The sequence below is a fragment of the Chinchilla lanigera genome, unplaced genomic scaffold (assembly GCF_000276665.1).
Source record: "Chinchilla lanigera isolate Chin_1 unplaced genomic scaffold, ChiLan1.0 scaffold00033, whole genome shotgun sequence".
Taxonomy (NCBI): Eukaryota; Metazoa; Chordata; class Mammalia; order Rodentia; family Chinchillidae; genus Chinchilla; species Chinchilla lanigera.
In genome coordinates this window covers 21,943,912-21,969,152 of record NW_004955434.1, presented here as the reverse complement: position 1 = coordinate 21,969,152, position 25,241 = coordinate 21,943,912, and the positions used below count along the sequence as shown (strand labels likewise).

Below are 25,241 nucleotides of genomic sequence, written 5' to 3'. Positions count from 1 at the left end.
GGAGCCGGTGAGCTGAGAAGATGTTGAAATTAAGTTTGAACCTGAATATGACTCTCCTAAAAGTACCCATTTTCAAGTCAGACCCCTTGGTTAGTCCTCACCCTGCACTGTACTTTTCCACCACACACAGATGTACTGTGGTCGATGCCCAGTGGAGCTTTTCCTCTCTGCCATGTTCTCCCCGTCGCTGCACGTGGCCCTGCTGCGTTCAGCTTTCACCAGCCAAAACAAATGACCGTGCTGAACTTTCCTCCGCCATTAGGAGTGTTACAGGTCCACCTGCGCTACCATAAGGAAGACGGGTGCTCTCAGGTTAAAGGACCTGGGCAATAGTGCCTGGGCACAAGATCCCAAGGATGACACCAGAAATTTTCAAATGATACTGCTCTACACTAATCAAGTGATCTCTACTGACCATGACTTTAAAACCCAACCATGGGTCCAAACACTACTTTTTTGCCACATGGTAAGATTCTACCTATTTGAGCACCCTCTTCCTGGCAAAACTCTAGTGCTACCAGCAGTCACTAACAACCCCAAGATCTCTGTTTGTGGAGTATCTGTAAGGTCCCAGCACAATAGTAGGCGAGATATAAAATACAGTGATATACACTATTATAAAACATCTTCGCTCGAGAAGCTTACAATTCCTGGTGATAAGTGGTGGACACACATGCACATACAATAGGAAGTGTTGTGAAATGCTAATTCTAATGGAAACAGAAGTTCAAAGAAGGAAAGTTCATTGTGCTTGCATTTCCACAAATATGAGGAAGTAGTGGCCCCATCTGAGTGCACATCTGTGTTACCTGGAAGGAGAGTAATTAAAGAAGCAGTGACATATTACTATCAAAAGCCAAAAGGAAAGCAACACAGCTCAGCGTTTGGCTGAGTAGCAGCTCTTTGCCTCTAGCTTCATGATAGCTGAGCATACGGGATCATTAAAAAGGAAGATCTGATTTAACTTATTTATTGAGCATCTACCACCACTATGGGAGGTACTGTGGAATAATGTAAAATGAAACAGGCATGGTCTGTGCCTTCAGAATGGTGCTCAGTATGAGAAAGGGGAGAGGTGAAATAAATAATACAAAAGACTGAGCTGGGGAAGAAATGGAAGGACTCATCATGAGTGAAGTGCAGAAGTAGCCAGCAATGTTTGAAATGACTGTGGTCCCGCCCCACTTTTACAGGTCACCTCTGTGTTAGGAGTGATTTTAGCTTCCTCTCAGCCTTTCCTGGGGAGAGGAAAGGAGACCCAGGAGTGGGGTTGGTTAATACCAAGCAATACATATTCAGCAGAAAATCTCTTAGATTTGATATTGGTGCCTTTTTTGTTTTCTTCAAGTTTACTTACATTTGCATTTATATTATTAAATATTGAAATTGCATTACGTGATACTCATTTGCTTCCTGGTAACTAACATCAAAAGTACACTAAATTCTAAAACTAAATTCAGCAAACCTGGCATCTGTTTTTCTGCATGTATGGACATTGTGTCAAGGTCACATAGGCACTGATATGGTGCTGATAAAATTTCTAGGATCAGAAGTTGGAATGTGAAGAATCAATATGTATATTAATGAAGTTACAATTTTATATCTAGAAGACCATAAATATGAACTTTTATACACTATTTTTCAAAGTCACTGCTTTACTTTATACTCAGCTTATAATCTTTTCTTCTCCTTTGATCTCAGGGCTTCTTTTTTTAATCTCTAAGTCTATGAAAGTTTTTAAAGAAAAAATTAGCAAGAAATGTAGATATTATCAAAGATTAAATCACACTGACATTTTATCAGTTTCAAGGTACCCTTCAAATATGTAGTTCTCCTTGTTTACTGAATTTTGTTAAATACTGAGTTTATAATTGTTTAGACATAATCATGCTCTTTATATTTTTAGTAGTCTTTGCTAGCTCCTCTCCAAACAAGCACACGTGCTAAGTCTAGGATCAATAATTATAAAATATTGTTGCTAACGTTATTAGACTACAGTTAATTCACTTAAATATACCCTCAAACATAGCACTTAATTTTAAGTGATCTAACTACTACCTACATTTTATGCCTAGTTAATTTTATGATACTGATAATCTGGAATTTGAGTTCCATAAGGACAAAGATTTCAGTTGAGCTGATCACACTTGAGTCCCTAGAATCTAGGAGAATCCCTGGCATATAGTAAGGATGTAATAAATATTATTAAATAAGTATTGTTAAATGAATGGATTTTCTTTATTCAAAAAGCTTGTTGAGCAGAGTCATCAACTGATGCCTTGAGCACAGGGTTTATTTTAGACTACCATTTCCCTGATACAAAGAAACAGCAATGACAAAGTGTCAGAAATTAATTGAAGACTGGGTGCAAATAAACTATCTACAGAGTGGAATCTCGTGGCTACAATGGGGCTGCCAGGGGCCCCACTATTACCACCTACTGCTGAGCTATCAACTCCTAAGTGGTCAGCTTCATATATGGAAAAATAACTTGCAGTGTTACTGGAACCTAAGCCTTTGTAAAGGTCAGAACAAGTGCCTCTGTGAACTCTGAAGGACAGAAATAGCAAAGGGCATTGTGACAATTGTAGATGAGTCTAAATAATAATGCTGGAAGAGACAAAAGACAAGAGCATACTCTCTACACTTTCTCTACTCTCTAGATCTAGCTTTTTGTATCAATGAACACAAAAAAAAATCTCTGATTCTAAATTCACAACACTTAATGGCACTTATTTTCTGGCTTCCATTGGAATTGAAAGCTTATAAGTGGTTCTTAATCTTTTTACTGTATTTGGAGTCATATTGCCTCCAACCACCCTACAGGTCACTACCAGGAAAATTCTACTTTCTTCCTCCAACTCTTAGGGAAGCTCTGGATTCCAGCTGTCTGAGTTTAGATCACAGTTCTGCTGGCCATGTGGGCTTGGACAAACTGCCCACCTTCTATGAGCGTCTGGGTCCTCATGTATTAAAGGGAGCAGATATAGTAATGTCTATTGTTTTGAGGATTCAGTGAGATAGTATACATTGAGCTTTCTGTAAAGATCACCTGTAATTACTGGAATAATATTCCTAGTCAAAAGAAATTTGTGTGGCCAATGCCAGAACACTGCTAACAGATTGTTTCTGATTGGAATATCAAACTTGTTCACTTGCAATTGTGAGAATTGCTCAACAATACAATAAAATATATTAACAACATCTGGATTTTTCATGGGAAGGTGAGAGATGGCAGTGCTAGATGGGTTGTTAATTTCTGAATTAAATGAGTTAACACTGGTGCTTAATAGCCTGAGTATAGAAGCAGCCTTCTGCCCTTCCTGCTTCTCTCTGTCCCCATTTACAAAGTGGAGATTAGTGTCTTCTATGCACCTATTTAATAAGAAAGATTAAATAGTACTTTAAGAAATGGACTTAAGCAATCACCATGATTATTAATTTAGCCAGTGGAACGAGCAGCTGTGGAGCCGGGGTTACTGAGCACACACTTCCTGTTCTGCCTGAGTAGATGATTCACCCATAGCTGCATTCTAAGTAGTCACAGTCAGGGACCACAAATGGCACAGGGGTGATCTGTCCTTACAGATCTTACAACTTTCAGGATTTGGGAGGCTGTCTGGAGGAGCTGGGAATGGAATATACCCAATATAGCTTACTAATTCTGTTAGGGGCCTTTCAAGAACCCCTATTTAAAGATTTGTGCTAATTTCCCAGCAGAGCACACAAGATGTTAATTTGAGATGCAATAAGAAAATATTAGGAGTTCTATTTTTATCTTCTACTATATTTATTTTTATTTTGAAAGAGAGGAAAGAAATTAGTCCATGTTTACTTAAAGGTTGATAGTAACACATAAATCAGATAGAGGCTGGATAGATAGATAAATAGATGAGAGATGAGAGATAGATGATTGATAGATGATAGGTAGAGATGATTGATAGACGGTTGATAGATGATAGGTAGGTAGATAGATAGATAGATAGATAGATAGATAGATAGATAGAAAGAAATACGGGCTCACAGGATAAGGTTACTTGTTCCGAATGTTTCTGGTAATGGTGTGTGATCCACGAAGTTTGGAGACACTGATTACATACAGTGGCGTGGGTTTGATTCTTCAGTGATGTGCAGGTGTGCATCCTCACATTTCCCTCCACTCTGGCCTCAGCGAAGTTTCCCGGATTGTGTTCCCTCGCAGTCTTAGCATGGGTCCCACCGGACCACTCATCTCATCCATTGTGAACATCTGCCCTTTCCTGGGGTAAACTTTTGCCAAGTTGTGAAAGGGCCTTATTTCACTCTTTAGCCAAGTCATGGGTTTTTGTAGACACCCAGCGCTCCTGGGAGCTCACACGGGACATGTTCATAGTCTCACAATCATCCCTACAACAACCTGGCTTCCTGAATGCTAACTCTCTAATCCAGAATATGCCAAGAGAAAGGAAAATGCTGCAGCAGAATCTAAACTCATGACTGACCTGCAATCTTTCTGATCCAGATATTCCCTTTGTTTACCCACAACCAGCGTCACACTGAGTGAAAGTGTGGGCTATAAAGCCCATAATTTCAGAGTTGGAGAAGGGATGGGGTGGTTTTTTAGTTCCTGTGTGAGTTCTGCCTTTTCTAAATAACCCACCTCCAGAGAACCTCCTGATCAGTACCAGACCCACTGAGGCAGATGACATAGGAGATGCTGACCTAGCCCTGCCTGTCCTATGGCCTTCAGACTGCTGACTTAGGGGCCTGTGACACAGTCAGAAGCCCAGTGAAGGAAACAAAATCCGCTGTGTCATGTCCTCTTGCCACAGCTGCCAACCCAGAGTATGTCCAGCTGACCACGCTGTGGGCTTCTACCCATACCACTCCTTATCAAGAACTTGCCCTGCTTCCCAGAAGCCACTGTGTTCACAAACTCAGGGCATGGCCTGAGCCTGCGTTCATCATGTAATCGACCATCATTTTCCCTGGTGGATCCTGATATTGGTAATGATGAGCTAGCACATAGTATTATGCACCAGATGTTGGCATAAGCAGTTCACGTGTGTGACCTCATTGAACTCTCACAACAACGCTCTGCATGAGATACTATTTTTATCCCCCATCTTAAAGATGAGGAAACTAGGGGCTAGGGATTTAGCTCAGCTGCACAGCGCCTGCCTGGCAAGTGCAAGGTCATGAGTTCAATTCCCCGTACTGGAAAAAAAAAAAAAAACCAGTAAGTTATGTGTGGTGCTCAGAACATTAGCCAGACCAATCAGACAAGGGAAAACAATAAAAGGGATAAGAATAGGAAGAGAAAGATGAGGAAACTAAAGCATGTAGCAATTAATTTGCTCAAGATCCCAAGAAGTAACAACGAAAACAAGAAAACAAACCCCAGCGGTCTGGCCCTGAATTCCATGTGATACCACTCATCCTACTTTATTTTTCTCTTATACAACTACTTAAGAGACAAGATACTATTCTTTCAGTCTTTCTATTAGTCCAGGAAATTTCTCTTCTACTCCTTCCACTTTGGGATACCTGCTGTCTACTATCCCAAATATTCTATGATCCTGGAGATTATTCAAAGATCAAAGGTCTTTCTTTATGTGTCATGTACATGTACCAATTCCCTAAGGTGAATGCAGTCATTATGTACTGCAAACATGTGCTAATCAAAGTCAAAAATGCACACAAATGAAAGTTTGGTGGGCTGGGGATTTAGCTCAGTGGCGCAGCGCCTGCCTGGCAAGCACAAGGTCGTGAGTTCGATTCCTGGTACCAGAAAAAAAAAACAAACAAAAAAAAGAAAGTTTGGTTATTCTGCCCTTTCTCTCCATTTTGTTAAAGCAAGACTTTGGAATGGCCACCCCTGCACCCTTGGCTGCCCCTCCAACACATCAGGAATCTTTGAGATTCCTGTTTTCCTAAAGGACTAGGGTTGTAGAATAATTACCTAGCAAACCAGTGGTAATTTGAATTTACATCGTAGTATATCTTTCTTTAGGAATGTACTTAATCTCTCTTCCCTTTTTGTTTTAGGAAGAGAGATGGCAGGGACTTTTTCCCTTTTAGACTTTACTTAGGAGGTTTTGCATCTTCTATCATATCTTCCCTACAGGCTTTGAGCAATATTCATCTTTAATCAGGAGAAACATTTTGAATGTTTTTATTTATTACATATAAATGTTTTGAAAGAAAAGGAAATGTTATTTCACATTTCCGTGTTAACTTTTAAATGAAAATAACCAATCAAATCGTCCATCATCCAACCTTCCTGAATTCTAAGACATTAACGTTAATGTCAATTAGCCGGGTGTGGTGGTGCACACCTGTAATCCGGCACTCAGGAGGCTGAGGCAAGAAGGTCACTGTGAATTTGAGGCCAGCCTGGGCTACATAAGCAAGTTCAAGGCCAACTTACACTCACAGGGAGAGTCTGTCTAAAAAAAAAAAAAAAAAAAAAAAAAAAAAAAAAAAAAAGTAAAATTAATGTCAATTAAGCATTGGATTAATAATTTTAATCACAGGCCTATTTGGTTTGAATCACATTTATGACAGAATAATATTTTTAGTTTTATCTTCATAGGTTTTGTTGTCCTACTGGGACTTTGGCATAGTTCATTTAAGGACATTTCACAAGACTTGGTAGAAGGTTATGATGAAAGAAGTTAGTGTTTTTGCTGAACTTTTCTAACAAAATGCTTGTCTTTCCTTTGTATCTGGTACCAAATCAGTGGCCAGGAAAACCACCCCCTATTTTCACACTAGCTTTTTGGCGTATGAGATCTCCATGGTGACACATTTGATGTGTGATTTGTAGGTATCACTTCCTAGGCAGAGAGCTCCAGGCATGCTAGAACCCTCACGCTGAGCGGTCCTAACAGCTCCGCTGTGCAACATTTGACTAATGTAACGTGCAGAGGGCTAGGAATGCGCTCCTGTGTGTTTGGTAAAGCTCTGTACGAAGTGACACCAAAACCACAGTTTAGATTCCACAAAGTCATTTTCCAGTCAGTGCCTCTCCCAGGCTGAAGGGAAGGGGACAAAGGATTTGAGGATGATTTCTATCACTAAAAACTGCTTCCAGATGGTTTGTATTTTTATCTAAGGGAAAAAATGGAGCACTTTCAAAACAATTATGAGCTAAGTAGCAGAATTCCCATGTAGAATTGGGATTTCCACCAGGAAGGACAGCAGATATTAGTGGGCTCGTTCCAGTTGCTCGATCTCAGCAGAATCACCACATGATTGACTTGGGGTAACGGAGGAGGGGCTGGTCTAAACTGAGTGAAGAGTGAATTACAGGAGGCTTTCTTGTGAGTAAAAGGTACACTACGCACATCCTGCCTGGTTGAAGCCCCGCTGTCACTGTGGATGGGGAAGTCTGCCCTGGTGTGCCAAGGCCCCTGCCCACTGACTTCATGAACTCTTTTAATAATCCTCAAGAACTGCTTTGTATGCTACAGAATGGCTTAACAAATTTTTCCTATAACTGTCATAGCCTTTAAGCCTGGCCGTCAAGAATTGAGCTTTCACGTTAGTAGAGCTCAAATTAATAATATTTTAGTGTATTGTGATGCACCACGTAATAATAGATGGTTTTAAAAGTGGCTGGTATAATAATAAATGATTAACTTAAAGGATTAAAAATAAAGCACATAATAAGAATGCCAAGATTAAAGTCTTATCAGTCCTCTTTTGAAGAAGTTATCTTCTGTAATATCCAGTAGAATAACTCACAGATGTCCAGTGGCCCAGAAAATACATTCACGACACCAAAACCAACCTCAAACCCATTGGCTATACACACTAAGACTGTTTCTTTATTACCATCCCCTATTGCTTCCAGTATAATTAGAACCCTTTTAAAATTGAATTCCTGACAAAATCAGCGGCACATTGCCAGGGATACAAGGCTGCTTCGGGATGCAATTAGAGCAAGCCTGAGTCAGGTGAACATCAGGCGTTATCGGTAAATGTGGGTGAGCCCCTGAAAATGAGCAGTTATCATCACATGTCACACAGGGCTGCATAAAAGAAAAACAGAGAGGCATTTTAGATGGCCTCGACCGCCACTTGTGTGTCTACCTAAATGTACGTGCTGTAACCTGATGTATATTCATGTCTGCAAATCACACGTGAAAGAAAACTAACGATGTCAACTTTGGTTGACATTAAACAGCGGGAAATTTTGTAAGGAATTTCAGACCTTTCTGTGCACTTGGTATTTTCTTTGTAGGATGTATGTACAAAGCACTTTCCTTCCAGTTACTGTGCTTTATGATCCTCCTACCTTTGAGCGGGGAAAAGGCAGGCAATGGGGTAGATATTCTTTCTTTCTGGCAGACCAAAGACAGGTTTGAATGTTTTCTTCTTTCCTAAAATAATTTCTTTAAATGTATTTTTTTAACTCAGACTCTCAGTTGGTGATTATGTTTGCTTTTCTGAAACCTCCCCTCTCAGTTTCCGCCTGTTCCTTCATGTTCTGGGGTATCACTGGACTATCAGTACCTGCTCATAATTATTTGTCTCCCATTTAGCCACAAGGTACAAATTTGCTAACTGAGAAGGCATGCTCTGACACTTAATCTCCACGTATGTCCAAGGGCTGAGCTCGCCGCACTGGAAAATTTCCCTGGGGGATTGTTCCATAGAATGTGGGGTCATTCGTGAGCTGTCTGATGTGGAAGGAGAGAAAATGAAAGCATCCGCGAAAGAGAAGCGCGCTCATAGGGTTCCTTTCAGAGCACGGAAAACCAAAGGACAATTTCTGGTCCACTCCAGTTTCCAAGCACGTTCTGGGAACTAGGGTATCAAGGGATATTTTCTCATTAGACACATCATTGAGAGAGAGCCCTAAATCAAGAGCTGAAGGCAAACTTAGCGATGCCCACAGCACGTGCTCAGAAATGACCACCAACCCAGAGCCCTTCTGTCTGTCCAATACTCAAAGGTTTTGCAACTGTATAAAAATATTTGGAGCTACTAAAGTGTAGTAGAGTGATTCCAAAGTAAAAGAGAAATTCACTTCTACAAATATCAACATTATTAGTTTAAGTGAATATTTAATATCAACAAAAATATTTACAACATATTTAATATCAACCTCAGTTAGAATTAAATTTGCCCTTTGTGAAAATTTTATTACTTGTGAAAACAAATTATGGATTCAGTTTTCTCACTTTCCAAGATTTTGAGGATGCTAACTGTAAATGAAAGCCTGCACTTTAAAATTCAAAATTAGAATTTTTTACACAGGAATGTGCATTTTGTGCGGTACGTGGGAGCATCTTTAACATACTTCATATGACATATGTGGTAGGACCTAAAAAAGAGCCTGCAGCCCTTGCAGGTTTTAAAACAGCTTTGCACCCGTCCCCCCTTTTCCATGTGTGTGATTATTCCTGCAGAGCGTACGTGTTCAGCCAAGAGCAGGGAGGACCAGAGTACAAGACGGGGAGAGAGAAGTTCTGGCTTATTCTTCTGTAAGGCCCCACAGTGGTAAAAGTAGTAGTCTAAAATGAGGAAATTCACAGGCCCTTGTACATCCCTAGAGAGATCCTCAGATGGTGCCCTGATCCTGTGAAAGAAAGGAGAGTTCTCTTTGAGTTGGGAAAGCAAAGCCACTAAGTTGGATCACGGTGGAATTCCAGTGTCCCCTTATCTTAGTTGTGTCCTCTCCCAGCAGATAGCCAGATCCTCACGTGCTCTCACGCTCTGACAATCCTTTCCACTTATTAGAAGGGAAAATTTGAAGTGTTACGGACAGGAGAAAAGGAAGATTCTCTGAACTTCACGTGTGATAATCTTGGTCTTTAATTCAGCCGCCTAACTTGTTAAGTTTTCATTCTGTCCATCATTTGTGGGGTGATGAGTACTGACTCTCTCAGTGCACAGAACGCAATATCTCCTTTTCATCCAGTCCTCCCAACAATAACCACCAACACAGCTCATTCTTGCATAATTCTTTCTTTAAATACACTAAAGTATTACTGATGTACTTTCATGAAAAGTGGCAGTGTTTTCAAATATGTTTTCTCTTAGCAGTGCATCTTAGATATTTTCAGTTTCAGTGCACGTGAATTCCACTCTTTCACCCTGATGACCGCCTGGTGTCCCGTTGCACGGCTGGGCCATTATTAATATTACTGACCTCTGACGTGGGGCATCTCAGCTGACTGTTTAGCTTTGACCTTTCAAGAGAATGGACCATGTGCCTAAATAAACCATTGTGTATTGGCTAGAAATACGTTTTGGCGTAACTTGTCCTGGGGACAGAAAGGACAAAATCTTTCCCGTTACTCATGCTTGTTGTTAAATGTAAACCCTGTATGTAATTTGTCACTTATTTATTTGTTTTTTGTTTTTGCCTTTTCCTCTTACGCAGTCTTCTACAGCCGGAGACAAGGATGAACCAGCTCTGCCGGTAGGAAGCAACGGCCCTGTTGCGTGTTCCTGTGCCTGTGGAAAATGTGGGACGGGGTGGGTGCCGGGGCGCGTGTGCTCAGCAGATCATCTTCTCCCTTGGAATACGTGTCGAGCTTAAGCCACTGGGCTGTGTGTATACTCTGTGCTACACTCAGTAACTCCTGGATTCTGGCATTCGCTGACATGCTATTTCTGGTCCTGGGTTTCAAAAGGTTGCTCTCTTCTGTTGGGCTAAACTATTATATGAGCTGAAAGAGTAAGAAATTTCCAAATTACATTCCAAGGGATGTTAAGCTGATATTTGAGGACAGTGTGGAATCTGATGCTTGATAACTGTTTTCTTTGTTTATCTGCATGCACACACCTTTTGATTGAAAATTTCTTTTGGACCCATCAAAAGAAATGTTGCATGAGACTTATATATTCAATATATATACATAATGCCTGAAAAAATGCTTTAGGTTCTTCTGTAGATATAATCTGATTTTGATGGAGATACCCACAGCACAGTTCTTCCACTTTCCCAGAATAAGGACCATAGGAAAAATGGTTTGACAAGTTATTAACAGAAAGCACATTTTTGCTTCCTATCCAATTAACACGTCACATTTCAGATTGTGCAACATGGCAAGGAAGTGAACTAAGTTTTTGTGTTCAGTCATCAGTGATTATGTTTCAATTCTATTCAGGTTTCCTAACCTTGCCCCTAAAATATTTGAACCTTAATAATTTGAATCCACTATAGCTCAATAGCACAATGCATCTAAAAATATTACAGACTTTTAATGCTAAAAAGACTAATAGTAATGAAGATACAGCCTGGTCCTTCCAGGTTGGAATAAGATGTTCATTGAGAGCTCATGGGATTTGCCAAATATACTACTAGGTTCTGGGCAAAATCCTCAGCCTCTTCCTTCGAGTTCATGGTCTCCCTCACCACCGAGGCACCGGCAATCCCCTCTGACTCTTCTCTGAACTCTGATGAGAATATAATTTTAATAAACCATCAATTACATAAAATCACATGAAGAAAGTCATATTTTTCCACATACCTCACACTGAGAGTTTACTCATACTTCAAGCTCGCCATGGGCTTCACATTTACCACCAAGTGTGGACCAAGATAGTTAACAAATATTTTTTAAAATGAGGAGCAATAGTTTGACCTTTAAAATAAGGCTGATAGTTTGAAGAGACTGCCCAAGTTAATCCAGTTAGTCGTATTTCTGTAGCAGAGACATAGTGGTCTAATGGGTGCCCAGAAAGTGCAAGGATGAGTTCTTGAGCACAGCACCTTGAAAGTCTGTTTAATCATGGAGTCTCTCATGGGGTTTTTGTTGAGAAGCCCCTCGTGGGTATAAAATGTAATCGAATATTCGGGAAAATCCAACAACATAGATGGCTGGAAGACTTAGAGGAAAATAGTATTTTATTTTTACCTGATATTCCATATTTAGCTTTTGAACCAAATTTCAATAAGAAATTATGTATTATACCTCCCTGTCACCTTAAATCCGTCTGTAAAGCTTGGCTACCTCTGAGGATCTTGCCTGTGACAAACGGCATAAAATCAGCAAAGGGAAGAAAGCAGTTTCTATTTAGGATGAAAATCTGTCCAAATATGGTGGGTTTGGGAAGGAGCTTCTTTTAAGAATGTTTGCTTTTAAAGATAAAAGAGTTTTGGGATAACTTCATCTTCAGAAGTCATTTCTCACATCTCAGTTCCATTTATTTGGGCAAAAGATGGCAACTAGTAGGAGTTTGTGCAAAGGAATCCATCTTGAAGCCGAGAGTGCCCTCCATGGGTTCATGATAAGAAGCTCCATTTCCTCGGACATCACTTACACAGGGCGGAGTGAGGTTCTACAGGAGACATGCAAGGTGACCCTTTGGGAAACAAAGAGAAAATATTAGGGCTCTGTCATTCACCTTCTGTACTTTTAAAAAAAAGTTTTAGCTGCTCATATTTTAGTATATATGTCTATACAAATATGAGTATTGATATAGATACAAATATACACACTCAAAGATTGTACTCATAGGATGTACAATCCAAAAAACTTTGAGAATATCCACTAACTTAGTAAGAACCTTTGAGAAAAGCAAACCTGAGACCCATGACTCTGATATTCACGTTTTGTCTCTGAGGCCTGGACCCCTCATTTTACTTCTCTGAAGCCAAATCTCCACATCTACCTGAAGTTAATACTGAGAATGAGGTGAATGGTGTGGAGCATGTCACACATTGCCTGGTATTTACTAAGCTCTAAAAAAAACGGAAGCAATTCATCCATGTGGTAGGAAAGGATGTAAGATAGCCATTTCCTCTGGAGGTTTGAAACGTACTGTGAAAATCTTTGATTCAGTCGTGCGTGATCATGTGTCAGAGATGAATGACCACCAGCTGAGGTGAGGATCTTATCTATAACGCACTTGCCACTCCTTGCTGAAAAATAACAGCCTCTTTGGTTTCTCCACTCAGGCTAAGCCGCGCCTCCAGAGGGGCGGAAGTTCTGCCTCCCTGCACAACAGTCTCATGAGGAACAGCATCTTCCAGCTTATGATCCACACTCTGGACCCGCTTGCTGAAGGTAAACGTCAGGCTTTGTTCGGGAGCTTGCTTGGGGGAAAGAGCGTGAGGGAGGCTTTGCTGTTGTCACACAAGCCTGCTAGCCTCCTCCTGGTTAGCATCTGCCAGAGGAAGCCCTGACCATTTGCCATGCTTTATCTGTCACGGCTCAGTTCATGACGGGTAGTTTGGTACCAGGAGTAAGATGAGAGACCCCTGTGCTGATTCTGTCTTTTGATGCCTCTGGCACAAACAGAGTTTATTATGCAGCAGAGAATGAAAAGGTTTCCCCTCCATGCCACTAGAGTAACAGTTTTCCTTCATCATCCTTTCTAACTTTCAAAACAAAATTGTGTGTGAAGATAAATTGCACTCCTCAAAAAGAAGAAAAAGAACTCCCTGATTTAGGAGGACCATGAGTAGCGTAGGGAATGATGTTCACAGCAGTACATTGACATCATGCTGATCCTTTGTCATTTGGGGAAGGGGAGAAGTGAGCATCTAAACATGCTTAGCCCTAAGATAATTGCTTAACAGTCTCTGGAGACCAAGAAGGCTTGGTTTACCTCTTGGGGTCGTCGTAAGAATCATCCCTCCAGTATTATTTCCTTTCAGTTTACCTGGTCACAAGGAAACCAAATATATCACGTTTCTTCAACTACGTAAGTGTTTAAAAATGAATTTTTCCAGTAGTTAGACATCCATATGTCAAATAAATATCAGAGCTTTGCCACAACATAGGGTTCAGATATAACCAAGTCTGTCTGTATTCACCCCTGGGTAGTGTAATTGGGCCTGATGTTGTATGGAGGTTAGCAGGGATCATAGGAAGAGTGTGGCCTGAGAAATAGGTTTGTGCTACTGAACAACACATAAGATCTGATTATCAAGCATGCCATGGACCTCAGAGTTCTTACAATATCAAACTTTGGCTAATTGCAAAGGTACAGCAATCAATAGATTCATACAACATAAAGAATCTGGGATCCCAAGAGCAGCTCCCCAGGTCCTATCTGCCCTCGTTGGACACACACCTGTCAGCCAGAATAGCAGGTGAAGATCACAGGGTCACCTCCCGCTGCACAGCATGGAGCACTTGGTTACGAGACATCTCCCTGTTACACCCCAGAGAGTTGTATAGCTGACGTGGTGTTACCAAAGGATTCGGGTTCTACTTGCTCGAGGTAACCCGCCAGGGACATCCCAAACGCGGCTACTCGTACTCCTGAGGCTCGTTTGATGAACGGGTTAGACGTGCTCACCCGTTTCCTTTTCTTTCCCATGGTGTACACCCCGGAGAAAGGAGTGCAGGAACCTCAGGCCAGCTATTGTCACTCTGTCCTCCTGGCCACTGAGAAGTCACATGGCTTTGGAAAAGACAGGGCTTCTCTAGAACCTGGGTTTTTCATCAGTATAATACTTCTCTTTGTGGGGCATTGTACAGTTGACAAAGCCTTTGCACACCTGTAAGATTACTCTTCACAGTAACACTTCATAGCTAATGTTTTTCTCCTTTCACAAAATATTGTGCCACCAATACAGATCTCAGACATATCTACTTCTCTCATCTGCCAGTGCTTCCTCCCAAGCTGCCATCCTCACTTCCTCCCAAGCTTCCTCCCTGGTCTTCCGCTGCTTCCATTGCCTCTGTCACCTATGCATACTTTCCACAGTGCAACCCGCGTATCTTCTTTAAAAAGTAAATCAGGTTGTGTCACTCTTGCTTGTGACCTTAGTGGTTTACTAGGACTCTTAGGACAATTATGATGCCCTTACCACAGTCTCCATGATTTGTTCTTGCTCCAGGCTCACATTAGCCATGTGGGCCTTTCTGTCTTCAGACGGACACCTCTTCTCAGCCTCAGGGCCTTTGCTGTAGCTGTGCCAGAACCCTTTTCCTTCCTTTTGCCCCCTCCATTTCTCCCAGCTCCACTGCTTGCCTTTCTTCTGCATGGTATTTAAGGAAACTTCCTAGTGATCCAGTATACATCAGAGTCCCAACCTCACCTCTCAAAACACCCTTTAGTTACAATTGGTGAGACTGTTTGTTGTCTTTCTGCCAGGAAGCAGTAAGTGTATTGAGAGCCAGGACTCTATTTTATTCCCTAGTTTCCCCAAAGCTTAACAGAGCACTTGGTATACAGTAGCTGCTAAGGCTCAGAAAGATTAAGCAGCTTGGCCAAAGTCATTATAATGAACTGATGTTCACACAATGTGGAAGCCCCCTACAGCTGCACATGTTTAAGATTGCAGGTGAATTGTATTTTGGTTATTTCAAGCCACCGTATTCTCTGCCCTATTGCCCTTATAAATCATGTGAGAAAAAGAAGGGACAATTTTATCTGTTCTAACTCAGTTATGAGCAAGTAACTGAGTATATTTATTTTTGGCAAGTAGTGTTCTGTAGCAAAAGGAGGAAAGACATCAGGTCCAGAAGCTCTGCATCTAGATCCCAACTCTACATTAGCTGTGTGATCTTGAACAGCTTACTTAAGCTCTCTGTATCTCAGTTTCTTCATCTATAAAGTCAACATGATATACAGCGATGCCTGCACTGTAGGATTTTTATAAAAATTATAGTAAATACACATAAAGCATTTAGCACACTGCCTAGCACATTGTAAGTGCCATACATAGGTTTGGAATATTCTGTTTCATTATTTTGAAAAATAATACAATATGTAATACATGGATTTTTGAAGCTTTTAAATATTCAAAAATGTTTAATGTCACTGGTCATCTGAGAAATGCAAATTAAAAAAACACTGAGATTCCATCTCACCCCAGAAAGAATAGCTATCTTGGGGGAAAAAAATCAACCAATAACAAATGTTACAGGGGCTGTGGGGGAAAAGGAACACTTCTCAATTGTTGATAGGTGTGCAGACTGGTGCAACCACTGTGGAAAGCAGTATGGAGGTTCTTAAACATACTCAGATTAGAGGTCCCATTTGACCCAGCTACTCCCCTTCTGGGTATCATCCCAGAAGAACTAAAAACACTGTACCACAGTGATATATGTGTAGCACAGTTTGTAATAGCTAAGTCTTGGAAACAACCCAAATGCCCATCAACCGATGAGTGGATAAAGAAGATGCAGGGTTTTTTTTATATAATGGAATATTCTGCTTCATTATTTTGAAAAGTAATACAATATACAATATGTGGGCTTTTTTTAAACTTTTAAATATTCACAACGGTTCAACATCACTGGTTATTAGAGAAATGCAAATTAAAACAGTGCTGAAATTCCATCTCACTCCAGAAAGAATGGCTATTACCAAGAAATCAAACATGGGCTGGGGAATGTGGCTTGGTGGTAGAGCTCTTGCCTTGCATGGACAAGGTCCTGGGGTTCAATCCCCAGCACCACAGATGTAAAAAAATAATAATAATAATAATAATATTAATTAATTAATTAATTAATTAATGTTTAAAAAACAATGATCATTACCAAAAAAATTTTTAAAAAAAGAAATCAAACATAAAGTAGGATAAATTTGAGGCATTTCTAGGTAAACAGATGCAACTTGAGACCATACTCTTAAGTGAAATACATCAGACTCACATGTGTAAACATCGCATTATCTCCCTGGTATGAGAAACTGAAAGAGTAAAGAAGGATGAAACTGTGCAATAGATATTATGAAAGGAGAAGAAGCTGCTCCAGGAAAAGAAGAACTAAGGTGGGGAGAGAAAAAGGAAGGAAAGGAAAAGGAAATAGAAATGATTTTTTAAAAGGATGAGATGGAAACAGCTTTGTAAACAGGGGAAAGGGGGTTGAAGGGAGTAGAGGGCATTAGGGAGAGAGGAGGAATGAAAATATATCGTGTATGGGTACAAATTCCCCATGATGCATATGATCATTGTGTGTATCTGAAGTGAATCAATGAGCTGAATTTTAAAAAAGATTAATTGAACCATTGTATTGTTCAACTTGATAAATATTTAATGTTTAATTTTAATAGAAACTGAATGATATCAGAAAACTAGATATGAACAGATTTTTTTAAAAGTCTGACAAAATTCTTAGGTAAAGAAAAAAAACTGACATTCCTGAGAAAAATTCTGCTACAGTTGATCAAATTCATGTTTTGTAAGTGATTAGACATAAATAGCAGTCATTAGAAGAGAGAGTAGTTTTTAAAATGCAATTGATACTCTCTGAAATCAGTCTTGTTTAAAAGAAGTTTACAAACTGTCCAGCCAGGAAAATATCACAAATATGACATATATCAAAATTTCAGTTAGCAAATGAGAAAGTTTTATGTTAGTCTTATAGAAAATATGGATTAAAAGAGCATAAAAACTCAAAATGGTTTGAATAACTGTACTCAAATTTTGATTGTTAAGTGTCCACATAAAGAAAAATTATAACCAGCATACCATAGCTTTTCATACAATGCTTTGATTTATCAGATAATTGCTTAAAATCATGTTATATACTTACTAAATTTCTAGATGAAAAGTTCTTTTTAAATGTATTGGTCAGCTTTCCCATTGCTGGGACAAAATACCCAACATTTGCAATTTGAAAAATGAGAGGTTTATTTTGACTCATAATTCTAGAGGGTTTAGTCCACGGTCAGTAGACTCCGAGGCAGGAACATCACCGTGGAAAGAAATGGTGGATCAAAGCCACACGTCACAGTGACCAGATCGCAGAACACAGGGCAGAGTGTAGAGAGGAAGTCACCAAGAAGTAGTCCCCAAATCCGCGCCCTCTTGGCCCACTGAGATGTAACCTGAAGTGAGCTTTACTAATCTGTCAACCAGTCAGGCTGACAATCATGATTAACCATCACAAAAGGTTATAGTAAAAAAGCACCTTCCTCCTCCATCAACTTCCCAATTTTCTTCAGTGCCCCGATTTTCTCTGTGAGAAACCACTGCTATCAATATCTTATTGGTCCTTCTGGAGATGTTCTATCATACAGTTCTCAGTGAGTGAGTGTGTGTGTGTGTGTGTGTGTGTGTGTGTGTGTATGTGCACGCACACAGCTCTCAGCAATCTAAATGTCTGTCTGTCTGTCTGTTTGTTTGGAAAAATTCCATGTCTGATAGGGCTTGTTTCTGTTTTTATTTCTGCTTGGAGGGGGGTTGTGTTTTGTTTCTACGTGATAAGGGAAAGAGAATGTAGGCTGTTTCGGAGTTGGGCCACCAGTGATTTTCCAAGCCACCTGGTGCTTGTGGAGCTGTGCTGCGATGACACTGCTCATGCCTGCTGGAGCGAGATGTGCCCCTGAATCCTGGCACCTGCCTTCAAGGTGAAACCTTTCCCAGGAAGACGTGGAGGGCGCCGGGAGCGTGAATCTGAGAAACACTGAGAGCCGCAATCAGCTCTGGACTTGAGTGATTAGAAAATATGGAAGGCACTTCAGTGCTCTAAAATTGCTTCATAGCACATGGCCAAGTACACAGATTGCTCTGGCATTTTTCCCCCAAAATTCACAATTATTTTCCATTCCAAGAACAGCCAAAAAATTAACCTACAGTTCTCAGAAAGAGTCATCTGTCTTTTACTTTGTGTCTAATCACTTGAATTCACATGTGCTGGTCCCCCACAGCTGCCTCTAAAAGAAGTACGGTGTGATGGTTACATCCCCCACTGTGATGGTTACTGACCCCACAATATTCAGCAGCCTCCCTATTTTACTAAAAGACGGGTCACTGATGTTCCTGGAATTCACCTAGCAGAGCACATTGGCACCTGTAGTAGCCAGTCAGTATTCCTAGAGGGAAATAATCAACTCATTGGAAAGCATCACCTAAGATAGGTGGCTGCTGGAAATACATTTCCCGTTTTGTCACCTGTGCCACTCAGGGGCTTTTGTCTTCAAAAACCCAGTGACTGAGCTCAGCTGAAAGCCTGCACTGCAGATGGTTTGGCCTCTGGGCTGTAGTCACAGGCTCCAGCAGCATTTGTGTTTTGGTTATCTGTTGACTTGGTGCTTAAAACAACCACAATATTATTGTTCATGTTTCCGAGGGTCAGGAATTTGAACAGAGTCGGCTGGGTGATTCTTCTGCTCCATTTGGTGCTGATAGAGGTCATCCGATGGTGTCCAGCTGGGGGGTGGGTGGGTGAGACAGTCCAAGCGGGCCTCACTCACGCGCCTGGCACTTCTGCAGGCATCGCAGGGAGGCTGGGCTAAGCTGCATCCCTCCGGCTCTCCATGCTGCCTCAAGGCCTTTCCATGTAGCCGGACTTCTTACTTGGCGACCAAAAGCTCCAACAGCAAACCTTCCAGGAGGCCAGGCCAAAGCTGCAGGGCTCCATGCGACCTAGGCTGGGCAGTCCCAGGGCATCATTTCAGTATCTTCTCTCAGTCAAGTGGTCACTGAGATGCACCAGACTCCAGGGGCGGAGAGGATCCTCCACCTGCGCGTGGGAGGAGGACCACAGTAAAACGGCCTTTCATCTGACCGCATCTGCCTCAGACACACACCACTAACCGATCACCTGTTCCGTGTTGCTTGGTGCGCCCTAGGCAGACCCTGCTGTGTGGAAGAGACAGCCGCTGTCAGTCTGCCAAGCAGGCCGCTGAACAGTGCCTTTGCAGGGACTCAAAATCCTGAACAGGCCCTGGTTCTGAAGAGAAGGAATCTGCCTGAAACTGCAAGAATGACTGGAGTAAAGACTGTTCTCTTTATAACAGATCCCCTGGGGAGCTAGAACTATCATTCCTGAGATTACACTGGGGCTGTCTGAATTGATCTTTCGAATAAATTCACTGTCCTGTATTGATTTTAGCATTTGCTCTAAACAAATCATCATTCTACAGGTGCACATTTTTATAAACCGAAAACAAAGATCCTGGATGGAGCACTTTCAGAGTGAGAAGCAGTTTCAGCTGCCGCCTGTGTGATACTAATACCAACTAGCATTTGCAGGGTGCTCGTTGCAGGCCAGGCGCTGCTAAGCACTCTGCAAGCCATCTCCTCTCACCTTCACCCCTGCCCTCCTCTGTCCTGCAGGGGAGGACACCGATAAGAAAAGAGGCTATATCTTGCCTCACCAAGGTGACACAGAAAGTAAGTGGCAGAGCCGGGATTTGAACTGGTGTCCGCCTGACTCAAACTCATACTTCTTGTGCTATTCTGGCTCCTGTGTCATATCCAGCTCAGTGTTCCTTGTAGACACCTGTGTAGACACCAGCCTGAATCTCAGGAGCACCGGCCTGTCCCTAGACTCCCTCTGCAAGGGGCAGGTTCCCAGGTAGAGTGCGTGGCCGCAAGACCTGCCTTCATCCCACAACCATTCCTCATCACTCCCCGGAACCCCTTTTCTCATCCCTGGGCTTGTACATGAAATTGCTGCTGACTTGCCTATCCAGAGGGACTTAGAGACTGTCTCCTCAGGAAAGGGAGCCCCTTATCCAGTGGTGCCGTTCTGGGAGAGCCTGACGCCTTGGCACTCACTCAGGAGAGACTGACATGGGAGCGGAGAAGCGTTGGAGTCTGGTCGTGCTCTGTATACTCACATGTGGTCCAGCTGTCAGATGGCCCGGGTTCAAACCCTCATTTGACCTTTTGCTCTGAGACCTTGGTAGACTTGTCCAGCCTCACTTGGACTCAGTTTTTCACTTTGCCAAACTGGATAAGTATAACAGCACCATGATAAGTGTATGATTCATTCGTATGCTGCAGAGGACGATGACAGTTCCACTATCAGAAGTTTATGGGGAGGAGTCAATGCAATATACCCAAAAAGCATACAGTGAGGGCTCCCTGACGATTGGAAGTGGTTTTTTCAGTTAAAACTGTGTTCAGTGTCATGTAAGAGAATCCGGCTGGCTTAACCATCTTTCAGGGTTTCACTGTCGTCAGTTAGGCAGAGCCGGCGGTAGCAGCCCAAGGCCCTGACATTAGGGACCAGTCACCTTCCGCTTCCTGCTCTTCTCTCCGCAGCATCTCTCCCCTCTCCATCCTTGCAGGATGGCAGCTCCTCTGCTCTCCACGCTCCCCAGCACCGTGTCTGCCCCAGCTGGAGGAAGGGGAGAAGAGAACAGGAAAGCTGTGTCTTGTGCTCAGTGAAACATTAGGAGTCTCAGAAGTGGAGTCCTGCTTACGTCACATGGGCCAGAACAGGGATAGGGACCATCCCAGCTTCAGGAGGAGCCAGAAGCGGGTGTTTTGGCACCTCAAAGCCAGGGTGTGCTTGGAAAGGAAGGAGGGAAGGTAGATATTAGGGAAGCAGCCTCAGTGTCTGCCACCTGTTCTTGTTACTCCAGCTGCTACCCAGAAAGGTTTGAAGTGGCCTCTCCGCCGGAGAGGGGGAAAAGTTCCCTTTTCCTCTGGCTTAGGGTACGGAGGAAAACAATAGACTGCGGGGCATAAAGACGCTCAGGGCTGACCTACCGGAAGAGAGGAACATGGGAAAGGAGATTTAAGTGCCCTCTCCCGACTCTGCAAGTCCTCTGGCCCGCTTGCTGTGGTTCAAGACAGTGAATACTGCACAGTAGCTGGTCCCGCGCAGCTCCCAAGGCTTTGGCAGTTCAGGCCTGGCTCTCTGTACAGGGAGAGGCAGACGCCTGTCTGTGTGTCTGTCTGCCACAGGTCTTGCAGAAGGGGTTCCACAGTCTTCTCTGTGACCACGCACAGGCACCGCAAGAGTCGTGTTAAAATGGTGCTAATGACTGCTAAAAATTCGGAGATAAAGAAGCAACAAAGTTACTTTTTTAAGGGTGTCTCCTGTACGGTAGTATTTTTGCTGCATAAAAGGTACCTTCGTTATTGGAAATAGGAGCTTCCTCTTCCCAAGCACTCGTCTGCGACCTCCTATGAACATCATCATCCCCACGCTGGTGGTCTGACCAGGTGATGGCATGTCTGCACCAAGGCAGGAGCCAGGCCGGAGTCTGTCCGACCTGCTGAGTCATGGGAAGCAAGCGCCTCAGATCTCTCGCGTGACGCAAGGGCCAGGACTTGGTTCCTATTTTTGATAAAGACTGGTGAGGACTGAATCACCAAGGACACAGTCCACACGGTGGCCGACTCTGGACCCGGACCCTTGGGTTTCACTCCCAGCTCTGTCCTCTGCTAGCCGTGCGGCCTCGGAAGACTGTTTCCCTGTTTGTGCCTCAGCTTCCTTGTCCGTGAAGTTAGGCTAGTAATGCCTCAGTGTGCGCACTGGGCTGTTTGAAGACTATATGAACTAATTCCTGAAAAGTGCATAAAACAGCCTTGGCTGAGAATAAGTGCTACTTAAGTGCTAGTGTTATTCAGAAAATACCAAAAGAAAAGGACTTCAAGCTAGAACCTTGCTTACCCAGACAGTAGTTTCTAGCTGTCACACCTGAGAGCTCTTTTGGAGCTCTCACAGTCCCTTTACTGAGGAACGGTCCTCCTCTGTTGGGGTCCTCATCAACCTAGGGTGTAGCCTCGGGAGGGACACAGGGAGCAGGGAGGGAGGGAGGGGCCCCCGCCCGCCAGCCAGAGCAGCCAAACCAACCCTGGTGATCCACGGGGTGACAGATGTCGCAGCCAGGTCACCTTCGTATCTGAGCTGTCACATTTGAACACTTGCTGGGAGCCAAATCCTTTGCAAACATCATCTACCCGGAGCTTCTGCAGGCCCACAAGGGGGATCTGTTATCCCCATTTGCAGACGAGGAAACTGCACTTGCCCCAGGTCAGAGACCCGGGTGATTAAAGCCAGGCTCCCAACTCAGGCTGTCCCGCTCAGGTCGGTGTGAGCTCGCTCTGCACCACCTGTGAGAGCCTCCGTGCAGTGTCCCACTTCGCAGAGGACACAGACTTGTAAGAAACTACTGTCCCAGGACCACACTGTGGAATTCCACGGCAGACCTACCTGAGGTCCCGCGTGTCCACCTTCTTGTTCACTCCTGGTAGTCTTCATCCTGTCTTCTCAGTGTCCTACCTGCAGGGAGCAGATGTGTGGTGTCCCCTTCTCCGGCCTTTAGAGGGCCTTGCGCTGGCCAGTGAGTCCAGCTTTTTTCCAGTGGCCTTACATCCTCCCCTGGAAAGGCATCTCCGAAAACCTGTCGTCTAGGATGCTAATTCCCCTGAAACACCGTGGAGTCACGCGCGTCCCTGCTCAAAACCAGGTCATCACAGGGTCCTAGGACTTAGAGTGGCCGTGCGCCCCTACCGCTTGCCTCTGCCTCTGTTCCACGCCTTTTGCACCTCCTCTCTTCCCTTTTCCCTTCTCCCTCCCTCCTTCCCTCTTCCTCTCCCCTCCTGCCTGTCTTCTTCCCTCCTCAGCTCTGTCTTCCCTTTTCTCTGTCATTGGTCATTCCCTTTATTGCCCATCTCTGGCTGCCTTGAATCTCCTTCCACAAACTTCAAGCATACTTCTGCCTCAGGGCCTTTGCACATGTCCACTCTTCCCCTAAACACCCTAATAACTCCTGTCTTCCTTTCCACCAATTCCACTTTCAGATACTACCTGATCGGAGAGGCTTTGCTTAGTCAGTCCTTGAAAAACATCAGAAATGATAATTGAATTTCACAATCTTCCTTGCCCTGCTCTATTTCTCTCAATTCACACGTATCCCTACGAATATATTTATTTGTTGTTCCCTGCCTGTACTTACCATCCTGCCTCCAACAGAGCAGGACCTGAGGCGGGCTTCGCTTAGTCCCCAGCGCCTGGCACAGGAGGGCCCCAGTACGTAGTTGCTGAGTGAACTGAATGATTGCCTGTTTTGGCGATCTTCCGGGTGGAGAACTGCCCGTCTCTACCTGGGCGGGTTCTCCTGATCCACGTCATGTCACGTCGGAGGGCTCCTTAGTCGTGACCCACACGGTCCCGTCTGCCTGATCGTCGTCCTGCAGCACTGGACTTGGCCTGCGCCGTGAGCCCCGCAGCCTCTGACAGCCCTGAGGGAAAGTAGGAGCTTAGAGCTTCCTGGACGACTGAATAAATCTCTCTCCAGCCCTGCACCTCTGCTCCGCGAGTTCTGCCGGCCCTTCTTCCCCTTCCCCTCTAAATGATTCACTCCTCTCTGTTTTGCTTCTCTCCCCCGAGATGTAAAGTTAGCCCTTTGATTATTGTATTCCATGGACCTCATTTTATAAGTTCAGAGGATGACTGCCTCTGCCAGATGGAAGGAAACTTACTGTCTGACCCGCTCACCCCTCTGTAGACCCGAACACCTGTGAAATAGCGCTCGCCGTGTGAGGTGTCAAGATGAGCTGGCGAAGCCCCTCGCACCCTGCTGCGGACTCTCCCTCTCCAGCTGTTCTAGCGATCTCACCTTCCTTGCAGAAGTTCAGATTTTGACTTACATTTTTATGATAGCAATAATTTTATTGTTAGTATCCATATTTATCAAGCAAGTATGGTAGATACCTTAATGAATGCAAAAGTAGGCCTCATGGTTGCCTCCTGAGCCTGTCCTGACCTGAAAGCGTATTTGCTGACACGGCTGGGACCATTTAGGACGGCAGCAGGTCCCCACTTAATTCCACACGTGCAATTCTTTGGGGGTGTTTATCACGACAAAACCTTCAGAATCCTCTAACAAGACGTCTTGAAATGACACGAGCTTCCTAGTAGGATGCGTGCCTTGTCTGCGTTAAAGACAGGTGAGTTTTCCCACGGAGAGCTCGCTTCACACCTGTCACCCGAGCCTTCTCTGTGCTTATTACTTTCCAGCAGACAGTTACCTTACGTGCCTTCAGATAGCTGGGGAGGCCCGTGCCTTGTGCAGGACAGTTTTCTCCCTCACTGCCCTGTCTGACAGCCGTTGTGCCGTCTGGGTGCCAGGGTTCCCGAGCGTTAGTCAATGTGGATCAAGAAGGAGGTGAGCAGGTGGCCCCCGGACCTGAATTCCACAGCGTCTTGATTGGAAAAGTCTCACAGATTTGCAGCACATACTTACTTTTTCACCATGGTCCCTGTACCCTAGATCGCGGGCTTTCAGCCTTTCGAACAGCAGAGCCCTTTTCCAGAGGAATCTGCACAAGGAGGAGTAAATACTTTTTTTGATGACTAGGACCACTAAGAGTTTACTCGGGTCCGGTCTTTGTGCGAGGCGCTTCATTCAAGAGCCTTCCTGCAGCGCCGGAATCGCGAACACAGAAGGAGCCTCAGAGCGGCAGCCCAGCCACAGAACACCCCGCTCTGGCTCCGAAGCGATGCTGAGTGCTTGCGGAAGGGTAATCGGCACCCTTCCCGAAAACGCGGGAGATCTACACGGATGTGGGCGCGCGCTGAAGGCCTCAGGGCCGGCAGACGAGCCCGGAAGGCGGCCAGTGCGCCCGCGGCGGGCCCGGGGCCAAGCGGGGA

At 43.7% G+C, this 25,241-nt stretch overlaps 1 protein-coding gene across 1 annotated transcript in view; it reads left to right on the top strand.

Moving 5' to 3' along the window:
• The window catches only part of Slc24a2 (solute carrier family 24 (sodium/potassium/calcium exchanger), member 2), a gene marked incomplete at its 5' end in the record, with an annotated part of 219,807 nt that overhangs the window by 121,973 nt on the left and 72,593 nt on the right, over nt 1-25,241 (top strand). The window contains 2 exon segments of the mRNA XM_013516390.1: nt 10,376-10,414; nt 12,899-13,007. Coding sequence (XP_013371844.1) covers nt 10,376-10,414; nt 12,899-13,007 — 148 coding nt within the window.